The following is a 27,397-nucleotide window of genomic DNA, read 5'->3' as shown; positions in this document are numbered from 1 at the left end:
GCCATGCTGGAAATAAGCTAATCACTGTATTTGCAAAATAGTCATCAAATACATTGCACAAAAGAATGGATGTACATATGCATACCTCCTCTGGGCAATGAATCATTGAAGAAACCTTCAATGGCTTCGCATGTACTCCCATCTCCTCCACAAACACGACATCTATCTTCCTTTGCGTCAGACCCCAAAATATTATCACAACCTACATGCTGAGAACAGGTAAGAAAAATATTATGGCTGGTGCTTCTTTACATCATTATCTTCATAGTTTCTTGAAGTGTTTCTCTCAAGTCTGAGATACTCAGTTCTTTGTTCATCTGCTCTGTTTTGGATAGCTGTTACCATCAAGTGGGTTTTCACTTACCAGAGGAAGAAAATCAGGGAGTGGAACAATCCATATTTTGTTTTATTAATTAAATCTTGATTAATAAATACTTTATCTTTCTACAGTGGCTTTTAATAGAGAAACTCACTGCATTTCATAAAGAATGCAATTATTATGGTCATTAATAAATTAGTGCATTTTTTTATTTAATATTGCGTGAGTTAATTGTGTTCCATCTATATTGCTTTGCTAAAGGAAATATTTGCTGTGCGTTCTTTAAACATTTATGCAACATAAATGGTATGTTTGTTTCCAAAGGAATTTACAGCTTCATAGACCATCCTTCCACATCCTGCAGGCAAAGCTTGCAGTTACTCTATGAGATCGTAATCATTTTAGTAACAAGTCTGAATTTAAACAGTAAATGACTTCACTGCAAAAATGAATGCAGAGTGAACCTGAGTGAAAGGCTGAATTACATGCTATTTTACACAGGATTTGAGAGCCTTTGGAAAAAACTGACAAGAGAGCTCTATAACTGATGATAAACAGGATGTTTCTGATTATCTCCTTGGGAAATCTATGTGCAGTGAGCAATGATTAACTTCCTATAACTTACTGATTCATCTCTATTAGAGGGACTTAAGGCAGCTACATAAACTTAGTTTTAATTGGGTTTACTGTCTAGCGATACTAATTATCATCTTGTAAACAGAAAAGACATTGGTACATGTCAACTTTCTGATTCAGGAAGAAGACAGAGACCTGATTTTATTACATATTTTCTCCTCAGCTGGAGATAAATTAAATCCCAATTTCTAACAATTTAATAAACAATATTTTAATAACAAGAAAATAGAAACTTGTGTTTTAAACCTGTATTTTATTGCAATCATACGTAAAGTCTAATTCTCATCTTTCTTAAATTTGTCTTGGATTCAAATAATCTTTGTACCCATTTTTGTGGAATTGTCAATAACATCAGCAAATGATTATTAGTTTTAAAAGATTTCTCAAAAGTACTAAGCCTTCTTATGTATAAAGTACATCAGAATTCCACAGTTTACTTCCTACACTTTTTGTCGTTAGTTTGCTAATACATGGCAAACACTTTTGATCTCATCACATGTTATTCTAAACAATAATCTTCAACCCTCAGTTTAGCAAAGCACTCAAGCATAGGGTTCAGCTTCAGGTAAACTATTTGGTTTTACTGAAACCACTAGCTAAGAGTCAATAGCACTACTCAGATGTTTAGACTTAAGTACATAATTAAATGCTCTGCTAAACTGAAGCAGCAGTAGGATGAACATAACCGAAAATATGGCATGGACCTCCAATTCTCTTCAAGTTCATGTAATACAGTTCTACCGGAAGCTTACAACATAACGAGATCTTTAGTACAGAGAAAATAGTTGCATGGTTATGCAATTTTTCCATAGAACTACAGAGTAATAGTGACAACTTCCTGTTTTGATTGCACTAACAGCAGAACTATTTGCAACAGGATGAACTAGCTAGAAATAGGTAAAATTTTCACATATACTGTCTTTCAGCCAGAATGGAGTTCTAACTGAAATGATGGAACAGGCTTTGGAAGCATGCAAGGAATCTGTTTGTCTCCTGTTGCCTTTTCCAGTGATTCTTCAACAAAGACCAGAAAGCAACATAAAACAAGGAAGATGAAAGGCAGAATTTCTAGACATAACCGCTTTAACATCTATGAAAAGCTACAGAAATTCAAATGATTTGTCTCATGTGTGCAAATACCTTTCTTATCTTTTTGTCTCAATCTTACCCTTTCATTAAGAAGTTGGGTTCTAAACAAGCTTGCTTCACGTAGGTAACAATGAGTACCACCGCTAATATAGGAGGAATGACAACAAATACCAAACAAACTAATCCATAAGTATTTTATAAAACATATGTAACCTTGCATTCTCCATTTATACAGATATCCAGTGAATCAGCATTGCACTGAGTCCCATCTATTACTGCAGGAGCACGTTCAGTGTAAAAATTATAACCTTCAGCCAAGCAGTTTAATGCACATGGTTTAACCCCACCTAGACAATGAAAACAAAGAAAAAAATAACAGGGAATTCTTGAAAAGTTAATAATTAAAAAATAGATACATAATCAGATCTGAAATTTATAATCTTATCTCATACCTGACATATATAACGTATACACTTTATTTTACTTCCCCTTATTGATTTCTCTACTTGACTCTTCTTTCTTGCAAAAAAGATTATTTCAGCTCATAGTAAGATATGGCAAGGTTGGCTGGCTCCATAACGATTCCATTATGTTAATACAACCCTAATGATTATTGAACAATTTAAAATAATAAAGACACCACTTCACCATTTGAAAAACATGAACAACAAAAGAATGTAGTTCTAGTAATATGTCAGTGTAAATTTCAAAAACCACAATCAGCCTTCAGTTAGAAATCTAGTCCTATAACTTGAATTATACTACAAGTCAGGCCAGATGATCACAATGGTCCTTTTGGGGCTCATAATCTAAAAAACTAAGAATAAAATCATTTAATTCAATTAAATATAAAAACTCAAAGGAGGCCATGGACTTATTCATGCAGAGTTTAGAACATAAAAAGACAAAATAATCAAAGGGCAACCTCTGAAACTCCAAACAATGACAGAAATTCCATTAAACTTGATTAAAGTGTCCCAAAGAAGAAGAAAATTTACAATAGTCTCCCTTGCCTTAAAATATCCTTCTTCTGTACATTGCAATTATTTATAACTCAATAGTTGAAGTAATCTTCAGAGACTTTGATAAGTGCTATTTCTCCTTTCTCCTATTCCTCACACTCTCACCCTCGGTAAGAACTTGAACAAGATTTTTATACTGAACTCATCACTGCAGCATCACAGGCACTTACAGGTCACCCATGAAATCCCTAGCTCTATTGTGACTGTAGGTGGAAAAGGGCTCCATATTTTAAAGTGGAGTCCCTAGAATGATGCTCATTCCCTTTCATAGTAAAACAAAACATTACTAAAATACAGATGGCTCTTCTGTAACATTTTCAACTATTGACAAAAGTACAAGGTTAGCAAACTTAGCTCATCATATATTGATTAAAACATTATATTTACAAACGTGACTTTCTAGACAACATTTACATGACTTCAAAGACCAAGTATGTTAGTATTTTTACAAAGCTACACATTACCTCCAGTGTAGGGTTTCCAGTTATAGTACTTTCCCCGGAAAGGCATGTTATCAAAGTCTGCACATTGTTTTTCTCGAAAATCACGGGCCCCCGAAGGACATGGCTAAAATCATAACAATAAAACGGTTAACTGATTGTAAATACCAAGATAAAAGGAAATGCTTATATTACAAACATAACAGCGCAAGAGACTAGTATGGTGGTTCCTTGCTTTATTTTTGTGGCTCTGATTCTGACACTTGCTTTACTGCTTTTCAACTGGTGTTCAGGTTGAAGTGTCCATTTTGTAATCTTAGGCAGGCATGAAATAACTGAAGTAATTTAAACAAAGTTAAGTGTTACAACAGTTTCCATGTAACTCGACAGTCCAAATACTGTCAGACTACGCTTCATAATCAATCCATCAGATATCTTCTTATAAACACACAGAAAAAACAGCTGAAAAATTAAAACACAAAATCATTTCGGTAAGAGTTCTAGGCTCAGTTGTTACAGCTGTACTGAGATCTGTTTTTAACACATGAATAATCAAAATTAAAACACTCTTCAGAGAGCTGCAGCCTGCTGTAAACCTTTATTTACATGTAGCTTTGAAAAAAGCATCATTTGAGGCTGAGAATGAGACTAGAGATGACATTTGGTCCTGATTCTTGGCAGTCTCCAAAGGTAAAGAAATCAAAATTGCTTTTAATTTTCACTACTTCTCATCACCAATTACGAATCTGGAAGGTAGCTTCCTTGTTTGGAATACAGGTAGACATAAATGAGATGCATCTCAGAAAAGAATTACAGAAGAAATTGAATTCTCTGCTATTTTTCACATTTTTCATCTGCAAGGTTTAGTTTCAAAGTAGTAATAGCAACTAACCTTGAATACACACAGTATTCAAACAGCTTATTAAACATTGCAATCAATGTTTAAGTAGCTGTTGTAACTGCAAGTTTCACCAGATTTAAGTATTTGAAACACAGATTAAAATCATTTTTAGACTAAAAGTGAGAAAACTTGTCTGAAAGAAATTGTAGTTGTTAATATTACTATTTTATGAGCAACAGAGGAGTCATTTCATGGCACTTTTACTAGTCTGCCTACGCATCTAAGCCAGTTAGTGCTGTTCAGGAATTTGAAGTGCATTCAAGTGAAAGGGTCTGTATAAACACGCACAGTAAAAATTTACTGCATGATGCAAATATTAACATAATAATTTTAATTCTCAGTGTATATTAATCAAGTTGCTATCACAGCCAGCCCATTGCACTATGATTCAGAAACTACAGAAATTTTCTCCAGTTGTACATCTGGTGTAATATAAACAAAAACAATGGACATTAGACAGTCTTGCAATTTAAAATTTTCCCTATAAAACACTCTTCTTTCTAATTAAAAATACATTTTGAATATGATTACCAGTAAGCAATGGCACTGTTAATATTTTTAATTCTACAATCCTTCAGATCATAGTAAGTAGTGAGAATAAAACATAACTACCAGTAAATAACATAATTTTTGAAAAAGTAAAATATACTACTGTAAATTTGCTTTTTTGAACTGGTATCACCCATTAGATTCGCCTTTCTGCAGCATATTCTCCAAGGAGGAGAAGGACCTACCTCTAAACTCAAGTCTAAATCTCTCTAATACTGGTCTCTACATCCTATTCTTCAATGCTGAAAACTTAGATACTGATTTACAAGGCTGGTATTTAAACTGCAAGAAGCTACCATTACAAGTTAATTAAACCACCAGGACACCTCAAAAAAATCACCAAAACCTTTTTTGAAGTAGTTACATTAGGACAACACAATAAAATATAAAGATCAGTAAAGAAGGATCATGACTTTCATATTTATATTGTTAAAAAAATTATTGTGATCTGATCTTTGAGATGTAGTCTTACTTCTCTTGTTTGATGGCGCTCTTGGATGTGTTTTGAGGCAGGTGAAGCAGAGTATTTCCTTCACTCTGTTAAATATCACTCAGTTTGTGCCACAATTTAAACTGCTTAAAATCATGGTTTATCTCCTCTTTCTTTCTTAAAGACAACTCTAGCGGTCTGACACAACACCAGCTACACACAGATGTGCTCAGCCTGGAATCCTGCTGCTGACAAGAGCAGCAGGCAAGGCTGGCCACACCAGGGAACGGATAAAGCGATGGTGGGAGCAAAGCTACACATCCTCCACGCTTGGACAGAACATACAGCTGCTGAACGAATGCTCCACTCTGAAGAAACTATACACAGCAAGGGTGGGGGCTCCTGCACCGGATCTCTGCATCCAGAATTTCCTACTTTTCTCAGGTTGCCACTGAGATAACAGCTTTCAAAGAGAAGAGGGATGGTATAGGAAATCAGATTTCCAACGATTCATCCACTGACAAACAGGGCTTAAGCAACCCCTCTCCTGAATGCACCACATATGCAAAGAGTAATTGTTGGTTTCCACAGTGTGAGAAAGTGCTGATCTGAATGATCAGTGTTAGGATCTAACAGTCCAAACTCCTCTGGAGTAACAATCCTAACCTCCAGCTTACTGGAACCAGTAAAAGTCTTGCTTTTCAAGTTGTAGAAACAGTTGCTGCCATTGAAGAGGTTCATCACTGCAACTGCGCAAGATAGATGGTGGGAAGGCTGCTGTTGTGGCACACTGCAGTATTTATTTTCTTAACCTTTTTCCTTGGAAATATTTTGTTTCCTATTGAAACAAAGGCTAAAAACCAACGCTCTCAGTTAGCCAAATTACCGAAGAAAGAAGGACAAAAAAAAGAAGAAAACTTGAGGAAATAGTTTGGGTTGCTTTTGTTTTGAATGTTCTTCAGCGCTGAGAGCTTAGGTGTAACGTAACTTTCTAAAGCCAAGTATTGCTTCAGCAAAGTTTGCAGGGAGAATAAGATGTCTCATTAGGAGACTGCTTGAAAGCCTGTCAAACTCTTATTTTTTTCTAATAATCACTACATCGCTGTATGACCTGCAAATACTACCTATAGAAGAATTAATAATTTGTAGGAATGCAATGCTTCTACTCCCTTCCCTAAAAGAGAGGGTAAAGTGGAAAATAAAACCCAGAAAAAGATGATGTAAAATCTGTAATTTGGTCACCAAGATTTTATGTCCCTTCATCATACTTGACAGGCCATCTTCACCTACTCAAACTATCATTTGTATCTAAGACACAACCATGATGCTGACATAAGTCATGTGCCCTTACGTACGTGACTATGCTACAGGGGAAGAATTTTGGCCACAGCATTAAAAAAAATGTCTGGAAAACTCTACAACCACTGTGGTATCTAAAGGCAGCACAGAATGCAAGCGTTATCAGTTTGACTTATAGTTCCTAGTTCCTTCTAGGCTGTGTGGACGATGAAACAGTAACAGAATGGGAGAAAATGCTACTGGAAGAAACCTCTTATCAGCCACCTGGGATAAGAAAGAGATTGAAAAGTCTTTCACAGTAGATATTCTAGCCTGCTTCTGGCATAACTGGCACAGGCCAGACCCTTCATGATACTTAGGTAAGTATGATGAGACTGTCCTAGAAGGGACTCCCTCACAAAAAGGTCCTTATTAATAATGAGGCCAAAGGCTCTGATATTGAATGTCATGTTGATTCTGAAAGTCTTACTGCACTACTCTTACTCTTTCACTTCGGACCTTTATTGGCAGATCATGAATTAATGCTGGCACTGTCATTTCCAGGACTAACTTAGTTACAAACTGAAATGACTGAATATAACTTAGACATCATATATTAATACCAGTTAGAACTCTGAATATGTCTTGAAATGCTGTACTTGAGTAGGTAAGAACAAACCCGGAGTTCTCAATAAATAGTCAGAGAAAGTACTGTAGATAGCGGTGTGGCAGTGTTCCTGCTTTCTCAGTATTTTTCTTGTGTTCTGTAGTCCTGCAGATTAAATCCTTGTTTCCCATATTGTGAGCACAGTTAAACCGGTTTCATACACTAATGATATCAAAGCCTTTACATAACCCAACATCTTTGGCTCTAACAAGGCAAATCTATTAATCCGTAGGCAGATTTCATCATCTTTGTTACCAAAAAAAAAAAAAAAAAAAACCCACAATTTTAGCAGCCATGTCCTCTCAATGAATACTGACAAGCGCTAGCACTCATCTCAGGATCTTCCTCTTCCTCTGAATCACTAATTCGAACACTCTGAACCATCAGTTTGAATCCCACTTCTGGCTTGATTTAGTAAAGTCTTCAGACGTCCTCTTGAAGACTGATAGCCTGACGCCTGCAACATTCTGTAGTCTGAAGTATAAAACACAGCCTACACCTTAAAGAAATTTTTCTGTTCCATATTTTTATTTCCTATCTTTTTGAGTACCTTGCTACTACTCTAGAGGAAGTAAGCCTAAAGGTGACGTCCTCAAGAAATGCATTCACAAACAACAGGTATAGAAATAGAAACAGGTTAACGCAAGGCAAGCTACAATACACATTTACAAAATGCCAGCTCTTGGGTACTGACTCCCTGTGTACTCTTCCCCCAAAGTAAATGGGCAATAATTGCTTCTCTTTATTGGGTAAATTATTTCTCACTCTGCACAGGGTACAGTATGCATATGGATAACTCCTGTGAAGCAACAGTCTGCTTGCGTTTCCAAACTATTAGGAGACTGGAAAACATGAGGTAGGACCCTAACAAATGTTTAGCAGTTTATAATCTGGTCTGAAGAAGGTCCTGAGTAGAACATGATGAAACGATTAAAATTTTGAGTGAATTTAAAAAGAGTATCAAAATTTTTAAGCTGGAAGCAAAAATAGTTTAAACAGTGTTGACAAATCACTGAATCAACGTTGACATAACACTAAACACCTGATCTCATAAAAAACTATGCATCCCAGAGCTTCAAGGCAGGCAGAGTTCAGTAACTGAAGTCATCAGGTTTCTTCTCAACAAAGGACTACATTGTGCATCGCAGAGAATAAGAAACACAGCCAGAAGGGTGAGAGCTGAGATTCAGATACTGTTCCAACAGGTAGGTCCTCACAGGAATGCAATCAGAAAAAATAGTCTTGAAAATGTTAAGAATTATGAAAGCAATGAACAGTGTCTGTGAGTGTATGCATAAAGGAAGGAAGTAACAAAAATAACTGGCCCACGTTTTGTTGAGAGAAAAGGCATAAGAAAAGGAATCCTCTGAAGGTATGTATACATACATACATACTTTTATATGAATAAAGCATGCACAGAACCTTTTTCATTGTTATTAAAAAAGTTAGGAGACTCTTACTGTTTTAGATGTACACCAGATTAAGCTTCACATCCTATATATACTTTAATCAGACAATAAATTACTTTAAGTTTTTATGTGCCTTGCAATTCTATTAGCATTTTTTTAATAAAAGTACTTTGGTTGGAAAAATACGTATATTTTTGTAAGAGTCAGAGTGGTTGGTGTTAAAAAAGAAGTTTCTGATGAGTGTGTTCTTTCTACTACCCTTTTGTTTCCAGAACTCATTAGCTAATGTTCTTTTCTGCTGATCTCAATGTTTCCATTAGCAGATGCCTTTTGAATTAAGAAGTCATATATGGCTTTGAAAGTCTTTGATGAGAATTATGCCTAGTAGGAGTGTGTGTGTGCTGTTTCCAAAGAATGAAAATGGTCATAAGAAAGGGCAACATAACTAACTCATCTCTGAAAGAAAAATGAAGTCAAAATGAAGGGGTTTTTTGTTTATGAATAGTAGGAGCTTTAGGGAGTGCTACTTTTAAAATTACAGATGGGCAATGAATGTTGACACTGCAAAAAAAAAAAAAAACCTCAACAGAAGAGATGTACAAATAACACATTTTTCTAAAAAACGACAGCTCTGCAGGCTCTTAACGCTTACATTAATCAAACATACCATTCCATTAAAAATGTCAAGCAATAAGGACCATCATAAATCTTGAAATAAAATCTACTTGTCTCAGCAATTCTTATTTATTTAGAACCCTAAAAATTACTACAAAAGAAACGGATTACAATCATTATAACCATTAAGATAGTAAATTTAAAGTTCTTTGAGTCACAGTATGTTTATGCACTGAAAAACCATACCCAAAAAGTACGCTAAAAAAATGGTTCACAGTAAAACCATAACAACGGCATTTCCACACTGTCTGGTCTTACTCAGCCTACTGTTCAATATTTGTTTTGAAATGAAATGCAAGTTTCCTTTCCAATGTCTTATTTAAATTATTGATTGAAACCTGAGAAGCAAGTGCTTTGGAATACCACACTACAATTTTAAAAGTTTCTGACACACTGGAGCAGTGCTTTGAAATAAACCAATGGATGCAGTTCAATAAAGACAAACTACTACACTTAGATAGGAACAATCAGCTATACAAGTACAAGATGAGGAATGACTTGCTAAAGAGCAGTTCTTTAGAAAACGATTTGGACATTATGGAGCAACACAAACTGAATAAATATTGTCCCTGTTTTAAGAAAAGCAAACACAATACTGAAATGTATAAACAGAATCTCTTCACTAAGATGACATGATCCTCCCTTGCTACTTAGTTCTGACAGCTAAAGTACTGTGCCCAGATTCAGGTATCCCACTTCAAAAAGATGTGCATTAGTGGGACCCCAAATGGGATTAATGAGAGACTGCAGGAAATACAGCTGCTAGTCTAGTGGAAAGATGACTGCGAAGAGTCATGATAGGGGGTCTACAAACATGTGAAAGGGTGCCATAGAGGGAATATGATCAGCTCTCTTCTATATGCCAATGGAGACAGAATAAGTAACAGCCTTAAACAAAGGGAAAATTCATGCTATATTTTAGGAAAACCGTCCTAACAATTTAAGGACATTTAAGGTTTGGAATAGTTCACCTAATACAGTGAAACCTGCATCACTGGAGGTATTTAGAAACAGAGCAGACAGCTGCTGAACCATCAGGTGAGAATGGTTTAACAACAATTGATCTTGCCTTTGAGCCATGGAATAGCTTAAATGGCTTTCTCAGGTACCTTCTAAATACTTCTGCAATCCCACGAGCTTTGTCTCAGTAATAAGGAAAAACTAGAGAGAGAGTATGGGAAGCAAAATAGACTGGGAAGAAAATCATGTCTGAAAAGTAAGTGTCTGAGAGTAGGGAATAAATTATGATAAGAATAAAAGAAATCCTAGCAACAGTGCAGCAATATCACTAGGTGGATATGGTACAACCGTTAATAACAACCAAGCATTAAAAAATTGTTCTGTATTTGTGAGGCAGCAGGATTATGTATTAGGTAAATTTTCTTGTGTACTAGTTACCGTGGCAGATGCTAAATAGCATCTATTGGAGATAAACCTTTTCAAATAAGACGGCCTGGACAACTAGCGCTCAAGATTTCTGAAAAGGTTAAGGAAGGAGGTCTCTGATCCGTCAGTGTGAATTTTTAAACAAGTCTTAGCTTATGCATGCAAATGGAAATCATGATAATGAAAAAGTGCATTATTTGAAAAGGACAACTCCAATATTGTAAGTTACAGTTTACCTGATATTCATCCCAAATTAACAGGAAAAGTTGGTAAAGACTTCACTGATACATGTTTAAAAGAAAGGTAAGTAAGTTACACAAGTCAGTACTTCGTACAAGAATAGATGTTATCAACTTAAACTTTTTACACTTCCTGGTGAAATTACAAGGACAATGGATACGCTTAGATTATTATAAGCCACTTCACTTAGTAATGCAAAACACCCTGAATAAAAGAACAGAATCAACCTTGTACTTGTTTAGTAAAGCATACATTAATATTGACTAACTGACAGATTTCAAAGGATAGAAGTCAATCAGAAATCATCATTTAGTTGGTGAATTTAAAGGTGAATTTCATATTACCCGTAAGGATGAGAAATAGGTTCAATGTTATTCAATAGCTTCATTTGTGAATTGAAACAATAAATAAAATTATTGCTTAAAACATTTTCCATATTACTCATAGACTGGCTGAGTGAAAATGAAGATGAAGGTAAGTTAGTTATACAGTATCCCCTGCTACACTGGATTCACATAAATGAAAATTGCAGAAAGACAGTCAAACACAGAGATATACATCTAGGAAAGAGGAAAGATTATCAGAGTTACAGAATAGTACACTGAAATTTGGAAGGTAGCATGACTGGGAAAGTTTTATAGCTCACACTGGACAAGCAGGTCAGCATGAGTTTCTCTTACAACACTGTGGCAAAAAGGCCTAACGCACTTCTTGGCTGTGTGAACACAGCAGCTGTCACTAGGAGCAGGAAAGTATTTTTCAATTTGGAAATTTGTAATACTTTCTAACAATGAGAGTAACATCCACAGGGAAGTTTGCAGAACTAATACTTACAATAATTCATAACTATCTTTAGCAGTTAATGTTTTGGTTCCCTGCAAATATCTTCTGTTTTTAAGAACTGTTTTTTCTGAACTGTATCAAAAGATAAACAGCTGAAACACAATGCAGCTGTGTACACCAACTTTCTCACTGTTATGAACTTTCTTGTTTTTAGAAGGAAACTTAAACAGATCTGAAGATAAAAAAAAGTTTGTGCTACAGCTGACTTGAAAACCTACTAGTGAAATTCTTTATCGTCTAATAGTTTTGTCTGGTTCAATTTTTAACTTTTTTGAATTTATAATTTTGGTTCATAATTCAATTGTATGTATGTGGCAGTCTACACTGCTCCATTCATCTCAGTAGCAGGTCTTTATTTGATGGGCTGGGCTCTAAAATGAAACTGCACGATCATTCTGGTAACACAATGGATACCCGATGGCAAAGTAGCAGGTTTAAAACACATCAAAGTAGTACATTTCACAGATTGCTTAAGAGTAATCATATTGCTTAAGAGTATAACATATTAACATTGGAAGTTATAAAGGTATAAAAGATGGGTAAGAGGGAGGTTGGGTCCAGATACAGTGGTACAGATGACAGGATGGTACAGATATAAATGCCACGCTTAAGAAGTGTTTAAACATCTAGTTTCTGGAAGCTTATATAAGCTGTACCCTTAGAAAAATCACGCCTTGGCTCACATACGTTTTACAGTTTTTCCCTAAGCACCTGCAATAAACCATGGTTGGGACACAAGATACCAGGTTAGACAGACTTTTGGTCTGATGCAGAATGGGAACTCGTATGATCTTTGTTCACCTTAAACACGGATGCCGAAGCTGAACTCCTTCTCGGCCTTAATGTGAAGCCTGCAGTTGGGCATAACATTGAGACAGGGACTCTGATATGCAACAACATGTAGGGAGCCTGCAATAAAGAGGTGCCCAACAGGACAATTTGCCAATAAAATGCAAAATTCACAGCTTTCACAAATCCTTTTCCGAACTGCAAATAAATGCATCCATTGATGCCAAAAAGAAAAACAGACAAGTTGACTATACTTTGATAGTGAAACATAATTTACTTACATCAGTATTACAGGAGCGATACCGTTTCCTTTCTCCAAGACAATATATTCCTCCTCCTGAAGGCCTGCAAAAACATGTGTTTTATGTGTTGTATCAGTAAAAATACAAGTTCATGAGATGTGTTTATATATTATTAGCATAAAAACAAGTTCATGAGAAATATTTATATATTATATAACAAATAAAAATAAATGTGCACAAATGTACAATAAATGTACAAAACTTCCCTATGAAGTTTCAAGGTGAGATTTTCAAACATTTTATTAAAGGAGTACTTTAGAATTGGCTTGAATTGGAACAGGTGCAGAACAGGGCTGAACACCTAAACATCTTCACTCACATAATATTTATTTGAATAAATCTGAAACTATGCAATTACTTTTCAAATGTACCAAAAATGTATTGTTTTTAATTATTTCCTTGCTTTATTAAAGCAGAACGAAACATGTGTAAACAATCTTTTTTTTTTTTTTAATCTCCTCATATTACACTTGAAAATATAACAAAATGTAGAAACACTGCCTACTAAATTCCTGGAGTAAGTAGCAAAGATTGCATTTTCTAGTTCAAGAAACCGATTTTGATTTAAATTGCACAGCATTAAATCTGAAGGAACTCCAGAGTAAGTGGGTTTCTACTAGTATGATTAAGCCAAAATTTGCCCTTAAAGTTCCCAGATTCTTATCTATCTTCCATAGAGGTCAATTAATGAATTACCATTGACTTAAATGGAAGATTAACCATACACCAGGTCTTTGATCACAACTTGAAAGCAGGAAGGGAAAAACACTCATTGTTTTGTTTTATAATAAAGGACTAAAAGAATTTACAATTAAAAAAAAATGAAAATCCAAACTCTTCTGCATGTTACAGATACTTAGCCAGACAACATTATCTTAAAACACTCAATGAACTGAGGGAAATTTTTTCATAATGCAGATGTACTAAAAAAAACAAAAACAAAAAAAAAGAATTGCACTTGCTTGCTACACTGTTAAGCACCTAGGATCCAATTATCTTTCAATATAACCACTGAAATGCAGGGAAAGAGGAATAGTTTAAAAAAATCCTAGGAAACTACTGATGCTTCAAACAGATTTTTAACTAGTATTTGTACTCATTTTATTGCCGTGAAAAAAATAATGTATTTAATTTACTATGCTCTCACAGTAACACAGTCTGCCATGTTATCCATGCATATGGATAATTTTTGCTTTTGAATGCATTCAATAATTAGTGGTATTTGCCAGATTTGATTGGTAGCTATTGCTAATGCTAGGATGTGAACAGACCACCTTAAACAGCAGTAACGTCACATTATGGTGTTTGTCTAGCAGAGTGAAGAGCAAGACGGGCTTGCAAAACATGGCTACAAGCAACAAAGATCGTTAAGTGTACAGAGGGAAGAAGGTAAGAAAGGAATTACAAAAGTTGCAGAATGATTTTCATGGAAGAAATAAAAAAACTTGATGTTTTGAAGGAAAGTAGTCTTTGAAATTAATAATGGGCATGGAAACAGACAGTATGACGTATGACTAGAACAAAGCATGGACTAATGAAAAATAGCCTTCCGCCAAGACCTATAGCAGTGATGAGGCAACAGGGCAAGCAGCAACAGAAAAAAGCAGTGATTCATTCAACTAAGAACAGCAATGGAAGCAAATATGAATTCCTGATCTGAGAAGCACTAATGACAGAGAGGTGAGCACTTACCCAACAGACCTTCTCTGGAACACTGTTCAGGACATTGGGAAGCAGATAGAGATGACAGGACCAGTACGGATACACAAAATAGACCAAGTTGTAGGGGAGAAGCTGGCCCCACTTGAGAGTAGATGGACCAAGAGGTAGTAGTGGCAGGGAGAGAAGTAGCTGAATTGTTTTAAGAGTCAATGGGAAGTCACAGCTAAGCGTTGGATGTGATAGGGCATAAATGTGTTGTATGCACAGTAATATTAACTTCATTTTATATGTAAAAAGTTGTATGCAAAATCCTGAAGTAGTCTGTGTAGCTTTATCAATATATAACCGGCAATAATTATTTTATACCCTAGGCAAGCATCAGAGACAATACATATACTAAGTAGTAAGAAATCTATCTAAGGCATAATTCAAGTATATCTTGCATGAACAGTAAGTTTCAGAAGGAAAACTTCTCCGGTTACTCCAAATACAAATCTGGCTATCTTTATAATGCACGTGAAAGAGATAGAGTAATAAATATTAAAAGTATATCTAGTGAGCTTCTTCTGTGTAGCTGTTTCTGTCTGCTATTTTGAAGACAAATCTTAGCAAAACATTTTTACAGATAACATGTGAAACCACAGTTTTGAATAATTTCCAAGCGTGTCTTTTTGTTGGCTCTGGCTTACTTTAGCTACTTACGCTGGACTGTCACAGTGTCTTATAGACGAGGAGACTCCTCCCCCGCAGGTCCTGCTGCACTCTCCCCATATTGACCACGGGCCCCAACCCCCATCTACGCTCTGGGGCCAAGTGCCAAAAGGTACGCACTCTCCCTGATAACACCACTGAAAGATTTCACAAGAAAAAACACAAAATTAGCTTCCAGGCTAATAGAGTTATCAGGACACAAAAGCGTAAGGGTCAAGCAATGACCAATTATAGGCATTGGCATTCTCTGCATAGATAACAAGACTAGTATTTTACTTTTTCTAGCCATGTTTAGACATTGGTGAAGGCATATGTGATTTGTTAATTGTCTTCACTAAATCCTGCATTATAAATCCCTAATACACATCAGAAGTTTAAGTACGCTTAAAATAAAGATTTTCTTTCTTCTTCACACATCCTCCTTAATGTTTCTCCAGTTACGATTCACATAGAGGCTTTGTTACACAAAATGAAGAATTCCCCAGTCCAGTGTTTTTAAGAAAGTAATTTCCTTATATTTTAAAAAGTAAATCTGGAGGAGGTTACAATGGAAGAAGAATTTGTTGCAATACTTCATCTGTACTAACACTACGGACAATAAAAGTAGCAGCAAAGCATTAGACATGGTACACAAAATCATGCTATACAGCGACTGGCCATTCGCTCGGGGACATCTATGAGTATGTGTACTTTATCCACGGAGTAACTGAACCTTTGTAATACCGTTGCTTACACTGGACATGCAAATTCACAGACACTTCATATGAGTGGATGAGTGTTATAGTAAGTTTATCATTTCATAAGTCAGAAATCTTTTTTTAAACCACTCCGAAACAATCCTGGAGTCCATAGTTTCAATCACATTCTGGCGTCTATTATACCACTGAAAATCGAGAGTAATTCTACTAGTTACGTCCATCCTATTATTAGTGGCTTAGGCCACAGAGTACAGCATGCCCACAGGTTTACTCTGACCTGGGTCTGCATATTTCATTTCCAAAAGGTGGGCATCCGTTGTTTAACTGCCTACGAGTCTCACAACGGACACAACATTGATCTTTTCCAGAAAGAAGCCTAGAGACAATTTGTGTGTCCAAAATCAGCCATATGAATTTGACAAAATGCACTGTGAGACAGGCACAGAAGGCATGGAAAAGTAGACGTGTCCTTGTCCAGCCCATAAGCACTACCAGCAGACTCAGTGCTGGGTTTATACTAGTCGGTACAGCAAAGCCAAATTTTTTGTTCTCTTGAGTCCTAAGGCGCACCTAAAGCCTCAGTCCCAGCAGCATGTATGCGACGAGTTTTGGTCTGAAGAGCTAAAAATAGTGTAAATGCAGTCACTGAGACTGACCTGAATTACTCCGGATTTTTATGAAAGCAACTAAAAACAGAATTTAACCTTCAGTTATTATTCAAAAAAAATAAATTAATAGCAGTTTGACATGAACAACGATTACACAGAGTTAGTCAAAGAAAATGAATAAAAATCTCTAATTTTTATATTAGAAATGTCATTTTTAATAACAAGTCACTTCTAGGTCATCCAGCATGTCAAACAGAAAACAGTCTAAGTGCACAACTCTAAAGAATGAACATTAGAACACAGTATTAATAATAAACTTATGTAGCTTATTCTGAACAAGTGTACCTAGATACAAAGTAGCTATGCATACAAATACATACTATCATTTAACATTAACATAAGGGAAACCTCTAGTATTATTTTTCTAGTCACATTCATCATGGTTTCTTTGCTCAAAAGATTTTTATCCTCCATGACTTCTTGTTTGTCTGTACATGCTATACCTGAACCTGTTTTAAAGGACAGCTGTTACAATCCAGCACATTTCTGTTTATAAAACCTCATCCTCTATCAGTTAGAGGAATAAAAAGTAACATTCATGTGTGCCAATAGAAACATAGGAAGCAAAGTATTTAAATTTCAAGTTCAAAATGCCTTGCCTTTCTTAAAAAAAAAAAAAAAAAAAGGCACAACAAATGAATAAACTCAACACAAACACTTTCATGGAGTTCTACTTAGATAGGGAGGGTTTATTCTTCTTGCAGTTCCACTACATTTCCAACTGTGAGATTTATGCCAATGAACAGGTATCTGTCAAAGTACCCCTCATATGGAGCGTCTCTTAAAACTAGACCGTTATTGAATGTCTGCATAGCACATAACGCAGTCCACCAATTAAACAAAGCAGAATAAAATCCCTGTACTCTGCCATCTCTATCATCCAAACATTTACTTCTTGTACTTCCCATATTACCCCTCCTTCAATTTTTGAACGGATTATTATAGGAATAGGAAAAAGGGGAACCTTTTAGACCCCAGGTAACATGTAAGCCCTTTCATCAAATCATGAAGGTAATAAAGCTTCAAAAGGGAACAGATGTACAGGTTCTGTTGGTAGCAAAACAACATGCTATTCTTCTTCCTTGTACGCAGAAACAGCTGCATAGCTTTTACGGAACACACTGAAAACTTTCAGGCTTAGCCAGACATCTACTATGGAAAATTTCAACCCAAAGAGTTAAAGTTTGGCAGGTTTATTATAAGACCTTCTGTTCGGTTGCTTATATAAGTGTTACGCAATTTTAATTACAGAAATCCCTCCTAACTCTAAGATATTAATGCACATTGCATCAACTTTTGTTCAAATCTGAATTAATAGTTGCATAGAACTTACATCAGTGTAACTAAAAGCAGAAACTCGCCCTCCAAATATGATAAAGTACTCTGGGATCTTGTTAGACCTTTGGAGCAGGGAATGCTCCATTTATTATATATTTGGACAAAGCCCAGCAAAATAGGGCCTAATTTGGTTGTGGCCAGTAGGCGTGACTGCAATATAAATGTTATTATTATTGTAATAATAAAGTGTTATAGAATTGTAAGCTATTATTTTCTCCTTAGCATGTGGTGAAGAGAACTACATATTTGGAAAGGACTTGTGTTTTATGGTTTTTCTGCTATCAGTAACTATTAATTTACAAGAACCTTTGACGTCCCAATTTACAGATACAACTCTCTGCTGTTTAAAGGCACGGACAGTTTACCTTTGTAAAGCAATACCAATTCGCTCACTTCCAATATCTCATGATAAAATAAGACACTGATGACTGGAAGAGATGTTTTGTATAGAGTAAAGTGATTTAAGTCTGTGGCAACTGGACACAACAACAGTGTCTTAAAGCATCTTGACTTGTTCATTGTAGTCTCATGGTTTAAAAAACATCAATTGAGGTAAATTGCTCCTTGTCAATGACAAGGAGTGATGGTTCCAAAATAAACCTAGACTGTTGATTTAAGAATAAGGCCTCTAGCATTTTCTATTACGCTAATAAAAGGTAACAGTTTTGGTAAAATGCGAAGGCCTCTCTATTTTTATTGGCTAACTATAAGCACTACATTTTTTTTAAATGACCCCTTCAACGAATTTATTTCACATGGTTTACCAATATTTCCAAACTCAGCATGGAAAAGCCATCAGAATGGCACTAGGTCATGGGCCCTGAATGAAGCCGTCAGCAAGGATTAATAAACTGTGACAGCTGCCCAAAAGCTTTCATTCTCTTTATTTAAACATCAGATTGCAAGTCAAAACGCACTGTAATCTTTGTTGAAACTAGCCCAGCTAGCATGGCAAGAGTCAGAACAGAGAACAGATGACAGTAGTCATTGTTAGGAAAAAAACCCAGTCTGGAGCAGTAAATCTCAAGGGCAGATGTAGCAATTCTCAAGAGAGTTACTGGAAATTGCTTTATATAATAAGTTCCTGTCATCTTGTCACTTTGAACAAATCTGCATAAAAGGTATTGTTTTATTTTAAAAATGGACATATGGAATTTCCTTTTTTTCAGGTACATATCCTGTAAATCAATGAGTAGAATATTTTTGTTCCCTCCTTCCTGTTTAAAATCTGCATAGATTTTGCCTTCTAATTATGAAGCACCTTTTTGCTAGTCGTCTTAATATGAAAATCATTTTCGGATCGCCTTCCTAAACTACTGAGATACATTGAACCTTTTAAAATCAAAATTCACATGTCCAGATAGATACATACATACATATATACACACGCACACACATATATATACATACATACAACTTTTATTTAAGAAAAAAAAAGTTAGCTTATCCATTCCAACATTGACTTTCTGTACTTACACCTTAAGTCTGTAAGTTTATCAGACTGCATATCAAAGTCCTTTAAAGCTAAATAGTTATGCAAATACTACTGAATATTAAAGGAATAAAAGTCAAAAACAGAATGGTCCCTGAAAAATATGGGTTTTTAAGAAACCCTTTTTATTAAGAAAATTTTTTTATAAGCATATGCAATTCTGCTTAAATCTGAAGGAATAAAGATCCTTTTATTTTCTAACAAAATAACAGATATCAATTTCTAGGTATATCTCACACCATTTTCAGAAGTCCATTACAGATCTAGAGTTATAACAGTCCTTTACAGGAGAGTGCTGTAAAATTTAACAAAGATGAAATCAATACAGTTTTAACAACAGTTACTCAAAAAACATAAAGCACTTTAGTTTGTTTTCAAGCCAGGCTTTAGAATTCTACAGTAAGGACAAATGTTTTATTAAATTACTTTTAAAAAGTAAACATGAAATAAATTCTGTAGGACTCCAGGAGGTTAGGCATTGGGCGGTGAATGTATTCTGAACTAATACATCTTTTCTGCACTCCTACAAGGGCTTATAAGGAATTGCATTTCCTAGTTCTTTATTTCTCTCTGTAGTCTTCAAACAATAAATTATTTGTACTCACCCCCTTTTCAATGCTCCCTGTTTGGCAAAGAGTACCCTCAGCTGCTGGAATGCTGTTGGTAACACAGCGGTTACTTTTGCTGAGGCACCAGAGCTCTCTACACACTTCCTAGGAAAGAAGGCAGAAGCAAGTTGTTCAGATTACCAGCTTAAAATTGTTTCCAGTCCTCATACACATACATGAAAATACAAATTTGTTTTGAACAGAGACAATAAGAAATGGGGCTGGAGAAATAAATGCATAGAGGGTTGCAAAACACTTTGGAGCAATTTCAAAGCCATCATATTTTACCTAAGAATATTCTGCCAAAAGCCATCTGGAAGTATCAAATTGTAGACTATAAAAACGTGCTATTCGCAGCTTCCATGGAAGTGGTGTTTTGTCATAGGTGGTTTTTTTTTTTTTTTTTTTTGGAACAGTGCTAATAATGTGCTTGGTATATTTCAGTGCTGTTTTACAAACAGCCTTCAGATGTGCTGTAGCATCGCCCTTTCTGTACTTATCTGCCTCAGCATTCCATGGTAAAAGGATACTATTAATTCTGCAATATGAAACAGCAACATTTAGTTTCCATTAATTAAACCAAGAAGCTTCTGAGCTCAGACTACTTGCACTCCTCTTCTGTAACACCACCTAAAACAGAGCATGTGCATTTTGTACTAAGTTACATACTAAAATATTTCCTTTAGAATTCTTAGATTTTACGTGATATTTCATAAATGATTGAACTATCGTAATTCCTTATACTGTCAGTATTACATAAGCACAATTCTTCAAATAATCTCTTTCCCTACAATATTTTCTCACTTATTTTTGCACAGTTCTCATTTAAATTAAGCCAATTCTATTGACATTAGAGGCTCATTATTAAAACTATCTAGGATTGAAATTCGTAATGTGGGACATGATCCAAACCTGGCTGAACACTTTGGAAATCTTCCTAGTCACTTCAGTTGCCCTTGGATTGGGCTATGTTTGCAGAATGGAATCAGAGATTATTTGTTGTTTTAACAACTCACTTGCACGATAATCTTTGTTATGTTATTCTGAGATCTGTAATAAGAAGTTCACAACCTGCTTATAGATATTTTCTATTTTTAAAGTATTTTTGGAAATTTGAAAGACACATACTCAGAGAGCTCTTTAAAATCATGCTATGATAGTCACCACCATTACATTTTATTTAATGGCTGCTTGAAATCATACTCTACAAGTGATTCTCGTATAGATTCTGTGGCTGAACCTTTGCATAAAAAGCAAGAAGGAGAAGACACTGTGAGTAAAATAAAGTTATTGGGTCCCCACAATAATACTCACTGTTTCTCTGAGGAAATGAATGAGCACCTTGCACCTAGCCTGTGTCTTCTATGCATCTCAACAGTAGCAACTTTAAGTTTTAGCCTAAGATTCACATTCCTTGCATTGTACTGCATATAGAAATGCGTTTAAACACGTTCACTAATAGCTGCAGTAACAATTCAACAGTACAAGCTTTTTTGAACAATGGTGATTATTCAAGAGGTAGACTTCTGCTCTGAGTTTAAAATCAGTGGGAGCACTGTATCAGCATCAACATTGCAACAGCGTATTTAGTTGCGTTATTGATAAAAGTAAGATTTCTTTTAAAAAAAAAATCCATGAAAAGACACACCATACTAGAATGGTCTGAAATGAGGAAGAATGAGCACTGCGGCTTTCCGGAATTTCCATCCCATTTCTGACAATTTAGTCTAGGTTATTTAATTATACTAAATCATGCACCAACTCCCATTTGGTGGATGGCTCTACAAAAACTTAAGAGAATCATGTATTAAATTAATTGACATTCCTGACCCTCTTCTTCAGAGAAATATTGCCACGTCTAAAATCATACCTGAAGTCAATGTAGAACCCACCTTACTTTTCAAATTATAACTTATTTTTCACTGAAACAGTATAAATATTTACTTATTTAAACTTCCGTGTAAAACACTTTTGCCACTCAGATGACATCTTCTTCACAAAGAGACTCATTCACAAATAAATATATGACTTAGAAAATCACAAAGAACAGGGAAAGCACAGAAGACGTCAAAAATACAATTGAAAACTCTCTAATTAAAATTTATAAATGTTACAATCATTAAGTTGCTTCAAAATTCAGATCTAAATTAAAATGGGATCTAAATCAATCAAGAATCCAAACTTCAAACTAGCATTGATTTCAAAACGAAAATCTGAAATTGCTTTCTTTCAAACACAATATAAGGTGCTCTTATCATAATCCTGTCCTTCTTACTTTTTTAATCTAATTTTCTTGCTGATTTACTTCACATGTGGCTTATATTGTTAAACTGTAATTGAAAGTGTTAGACTGATAAAAATCTATTTGTGACTACACTGTTTATTTTGCATCTAATCAGGTTCAAATGTTTAAATTAATAACTGTTCTAACACTGCAAAATTTGGATCAATGCTCTGAAAAGCCCAAAATTCAAGCGCCTTGGGTAATAAAGATTTCAATCAGTCCAATACAAAGACACAAGCAAAAAGCCAGATGTGGATCACAGTATGGAATTTGAAAACATTTATATTTCAGGGTGATTTGAATCCAGAATTCTTATTCGTGTTCCAGGGTTTACTTACAGATTTTCACTTTTCATTTGTCTATGGAAGTACATCATTTTATACATTAACGTAAGAGGGGAAGTAATAATTAAAGCATGCATTTCATTGCCAACAAAAAGAGAGTATTTAACAATTTATTGTCAATAGGAAACGTTTCTTTTGTATACTCAAGCTGCTTTGCTGCACTACACTCCTCCAAATTCACTTAAGTAATGTCTCCCACACTTCGTAATTCCAGACTTGGAATCAGCCAAACTGTGTGAATTAGTGGATATAGCACTCTAAAACTTTTATGCATCCATCTGTTTACAGGATGATTTTAGGCAAGTCAGCTCACCTCCCTACTCCATAAAACGAGAAAAATATTTTTCCTTCTTCCTGAATTCCTTTGGGAGACAAGATTAAAAGCAGCACATATAAACTAGGTATTATTACTGACATGGCTTGGTAGTCCTTATTCAGTCATTAATTTCAGAAGGAGTTTGCCACAGTAAATCCATGAAGACAAAATGAAAGTAATGTAAAATTACTCTGGGCTGTATCACACTACTAATATTTATTAAGCAAAATTCTCTGCTTAAATCAGAAAGGAGTCCTGTCTGAGAATGATGACATACAATAACCTAAAACCAACAGAATACTTCTTCATGGAAAACTATGGGAAACACTGAGGATTTATTAACCAAAATAGTATAACGTATCATTTTGTAGAAATAATTTATATTAAAAACGAAAAAAAATAAAAATGTATTCTTACGATATCGTTTACATATAATCACACTTATTAAAAAGATAATTTACTTTCCCCTAGTGTATTGCATTTAAAAGAAAAGAGTAGAATTTGCAGTATGTTCTCCATCACCCTGTACATGAAATGAAAAATAACATTAACAGTTATTTGAAAACAAGGTAGGTATCTAAAAAGAAGTGGAAAATCCATCTGTGCTGTTCGTCTATTAAATTAAATGGAATTGTACCAGGTATTAGTATAGCTGAATGTCTCCTTTATTTTCAGGTGATTTTGGAAAGTTGGAGAAATTCTTATTAAGGTGCACAAAACTTTCTCTTCTCCAGATCAACCCTACGCCTGATACTACCTTGCATTCACAGTTATTGATTTAAGATTTTTTCTTATTACCACTATCCTATCAGTAACATCTCTAAGCAGCTGTTTTTAATAAGCCAGTCTGAAAAACACACAAGGCACTGCCCTGGAAAGGTCAGGTCCAGATCCACTATTAGAAACTATACTGCTTCTTGTCTCACACACACACACACACACACACACACACAGGCACACAAATCAACATAACGTGACTCTCTAGGTCAGCCTTTCCTTCACTGGTGGACAAAGGATGAGGTTACCACATTCTTTTCCAACATCAAGTTTGTGTGAATAATTTACTGACACTGAGAAAATGAAGAATAATCTGAAAATTTATCAATGACCTCAAAGTCAGTCTGTGAGTGTATGGATTTAGTAACTATTAATTTTTAAAGGAAACAAGGGAAAGTGTTTTAAAAATCCAGAAACATAAACTGAAGCTGAGGCCTTTCACAAGATCAAGACAAGATAGATGACAACCTGTAACGGTGTATCTTAGGGCTCCATGACTTCAGTTTGGAATTCGGATGCTTGTATTTGCAGTAAATTAAACAAAGCTGAACCCATCTAGAGAAAAAAAACAGCAAATCAAATTATCTTCTTTTTGCCTATGTGTTATCAATGATGGAGCCTCTTTCTGTCGTGTCATGCAGAGTTACATATAGGCATTTCAAATTATTTAACATCTAAGCATCCTATACCATCATCATCATAAAATGGTAACAGTACAGCACAATGCAAACTCAGTAATATGAGCAAATACCCACTTGTGCTGTTCTTAATGTTTCAAACACTAACAAAAGCCTCAAGTAAAAGTTAGCAGTTTGGCCCATAATATTAAAAAACTAAGATGGGAAATATATTTACAACATGTATTAAACTATGGCAATTTGGGAGGGTTTTTTTCATAAAATTTAAAAATTTTAATCAGGATTTACATTCCTTCAGCATGTATGAACCATAATATGCTGCACCTCTTGATGAGCATTTGCCAGAATAGAGCATTAAAATAATTAACTTAAATTGTGATATACAATTCAGATCTGAGAAGCATCTACCTAGAATATTTTCACCATCATTGCTGAAATACTGATGGCAACAAGTTTAAAACCAGAAGGGTGATCATAGTGATGGGTGAACTTCAGAAAGTTCAAAGACAGGTTTAGTTCAGATAAGCACCCAAAAGTTACCATTTTAGTGCTCCACCACCAAGTGCTCATTAAGCGATGCAGCATGTTATGAATCGTAACATGCTGAAGGAACGTGAAATATACTTCTTAAGTTATATATTCATATTATGTTACCATTAAACTTTCCTAAATATTGGGTGCTTATGTGAACCTTATGAAAACTAGAGAAGTCCCACAAGGTCACTCACCTACAAGTAGTATCTTCCCTTTCAAACCTATGCAACACATCCCATCTTTATCCAAACCCCGTAACAGTATCTAGAATGTCATTGTTGTTCCTACCATTCTTACTGCACTTCTCTCACTTTGATCACTCTCTTCCCCTCCTACTTTTTAAACAGTTTTATAAGATCCAGGTACCTTTGTGTTATCTACATTTAACATCTGCATGTTCTGCTGTGCATTTTAAAAAGGGAGAGAGAAGGAGCGCAGGAGAGGGGGACAATGCACGAGGAGGGGTGGGAGAGAAAGGAAAAGAAAGAGGTAGAGAGAGAGGGAAAGAGAGAAAGAGAGCACAAAAGAGAGGAAGGCAAAGAGAGAGAGAGAGACAAGACAATGGTAGGAGAGAAGAAAGGATGGTGGTATGAAATTGGTATATGGTATCGGCTCTGTGAGAACTTATTGAATCAAGATACAAAAAGGATGTAAAACCACTTTAGGATTCAGATAGAGGAAAACTTCTGGGATTTTCCTTGGCTATACTAAATCTAACCAAAAAAGTAAAATAAAAGAGAGAAAGAGAGAGAGAGGGAGGGAGAGAGAGAACAAAATTCACTATAAAAAGAAAGCTGAAAGTGTTTCAAACAGCATGATCATGCAAGTCCTTATAGAAGGAAACTCAGAAAATTTAATCATTCTAAATGCAAAAGGCCCGCATGATAGTGATGGGAGGTATTGCACTCAACAGGCAAGACCTTACAAAGTAATGAACGCTGGAGAGGCTGATAAAGATGACAGAGCACAACGGCAGGATCGTCAATTCCCCTCTTCGCCCACACAACTTTTAACAGCGTTTTGTGAGCAACATAATATAAATCAATCTCTGATTGAACTACTTATGCTCTGCTAAAAAAAATAGGTATAAAAAGACTTAGCTGCGATAAGAAGCTGGGGAAGCAGTCACTTTTCATTGAGTTAGGAAGTATTACGTACAGATTCAGCTGAATGCACACTATGATCCATAGTATCAAAAGGTGAGGGAACAGAAGGGAACTGGCACTTTTGGGGTGAAGATAGACCAGTGCTTTCCCTTTCTTTCCTTTTTGAAAAATGGCTTCCAGAATCTGCTTTCACCTTCCTAAAAGCCCTAAGTCAAATTAAATGCCTCCCTTTATTTAACTGGAGTAAATCGCATAAATGTATCATGAAAGCAATGGCAGCTCAGGCTACTGCAACAGTAATCATTCTGTTTCTATAAAGTATGTACTATATTAAAATGTACTATTCCCTAACATTAAAATTTGCATCACCTAATTACAAGGGTCAATTGTAATTTCAGGCTATTTTGCCCTAGAAGACATATTGTAGAATTGTGTATAGAAATTTGTTTATTGTCCTGGATTTGAGCTCACTACCTATCTGGTTAGACTATTCTGAAAGTAGGAAGCAGTGACGGTATGAAGCAATGAAGGTATATTTGTGTAGTCAACACTTTCCCAGTAACTTTCCATTAATGGCAGTTGGCCTTATGGGCATTCCCCATAACTCATAAAAAGCTTCCCAGGGACAACAAAAGCATGGGACCTACTGAAGGCAGTAGGGGGACTCCTCATTGTGAGAATACATCCTCATTCTGCCTGTTCATAAGCAGTAATAAGCAGAAAAGTTCACAGCTTGAACTTCATCTGTTCTCCAAAACGCACTAACAAGACATGTATATAAACTGATCTTTTGAATTTAAAGCTATTTTAGTTGGCAAACTAGCCGTAGAACTTAATTGCAAACATAAGACCCGGCAACAGAAGAGAGCTACCTGTCATCAGCTAAAACACATTACCTGATGTGTTAAACTCTAGTGTGAAATATGAACAGATTGCTCCTGCTGATCTGAGTGAAGGTAGTCAGGTACGCAAAGGAAAGAATTTGTCCACTTATGCATCTATTCAAATTATATACTGATACCACTGCAGGTTGAAAAGCAAAGAATGCAACAAAATATGCCAAAGAATTGTTAGGCACTATCTCTGAAACCCATGCTAGCAGCCAACAGCTTCAAAGATCATAAAATGCACCAGAGCAATATCAACCATATGCATAATGTATTAACTGCTATTAAAATGTCTGAGGTTTTAGCCTCTGTTCTAAGAATGTGGGGACCAGCTCTAAAGCAAAGCATTATTTTGAACC

The 27,397-nt window shown here is 35.4% G+C and overlaps 1 protein-coding gene across 2 annotated transcripts in view; it reads right to left on the bottom strand.

The window, feature by feature from the left end:
* Positions 1 to 27,397, bottom strand: part of LOC104146880 (A disintegrin and metalloproteinase with thrombospondin motifs 6) — a 165,207-nt gene that overhangs the window by 43,133 nt on the left and 94,677 nt on the right. For both annotated transcript variants that reach the window (XM_009679158.2, XM_068927517.1), the window contains 6 exons: positions 20,150 to 20,257; positions 15,340 to 15,485; positions 12,955 to 13,018; positions 3,531 to 3,633; positions 2,258 to 2,391; positions 86 to 209 (listed from right to left, as the gene is read on the bottom strand). In XM_009679158.2, coding sequence (XP_009677453.1) covers positions 86 to 209; positions 2,258 to 2,391; positions 3,531 to 3,633; positions 12,955 to 13,018; positions 15,340 to 15,485; positions 20,150 to 20,257 — 679 coding nt within the window. The remainder of the gene's footprint in view (positions 1 to 85; positions 210 to 2,257; positions 2,392 to 3,530; positions 3,634 to 12,954; positions 13,019 to 15,339; positions 15,486 to 20,149; positions 20,258 to 27,397) is intronic.

The sequence above is a fragment of the Struthio camelus genome, chromosome Z, assembly GCF_040807025.1.
Source record: "Struthio camelus isolate bStrCam1 chromosome Z, bStrCam1.hap1, whole genome shotgun sequence".
In the NCBI taxonomy this organism is placed as follows: domain Eukaryota; kingdom Metazoa; phylum Chordata; class Aves; order Struthioniformes; family Struthionidae; genus Struthio; species Struthio camelus.
The sequence above is the reverse complement of the archived record's forward strand: the minus strand, read 5'-3'. Positions and strand labels throughout refer to the sequence as shown.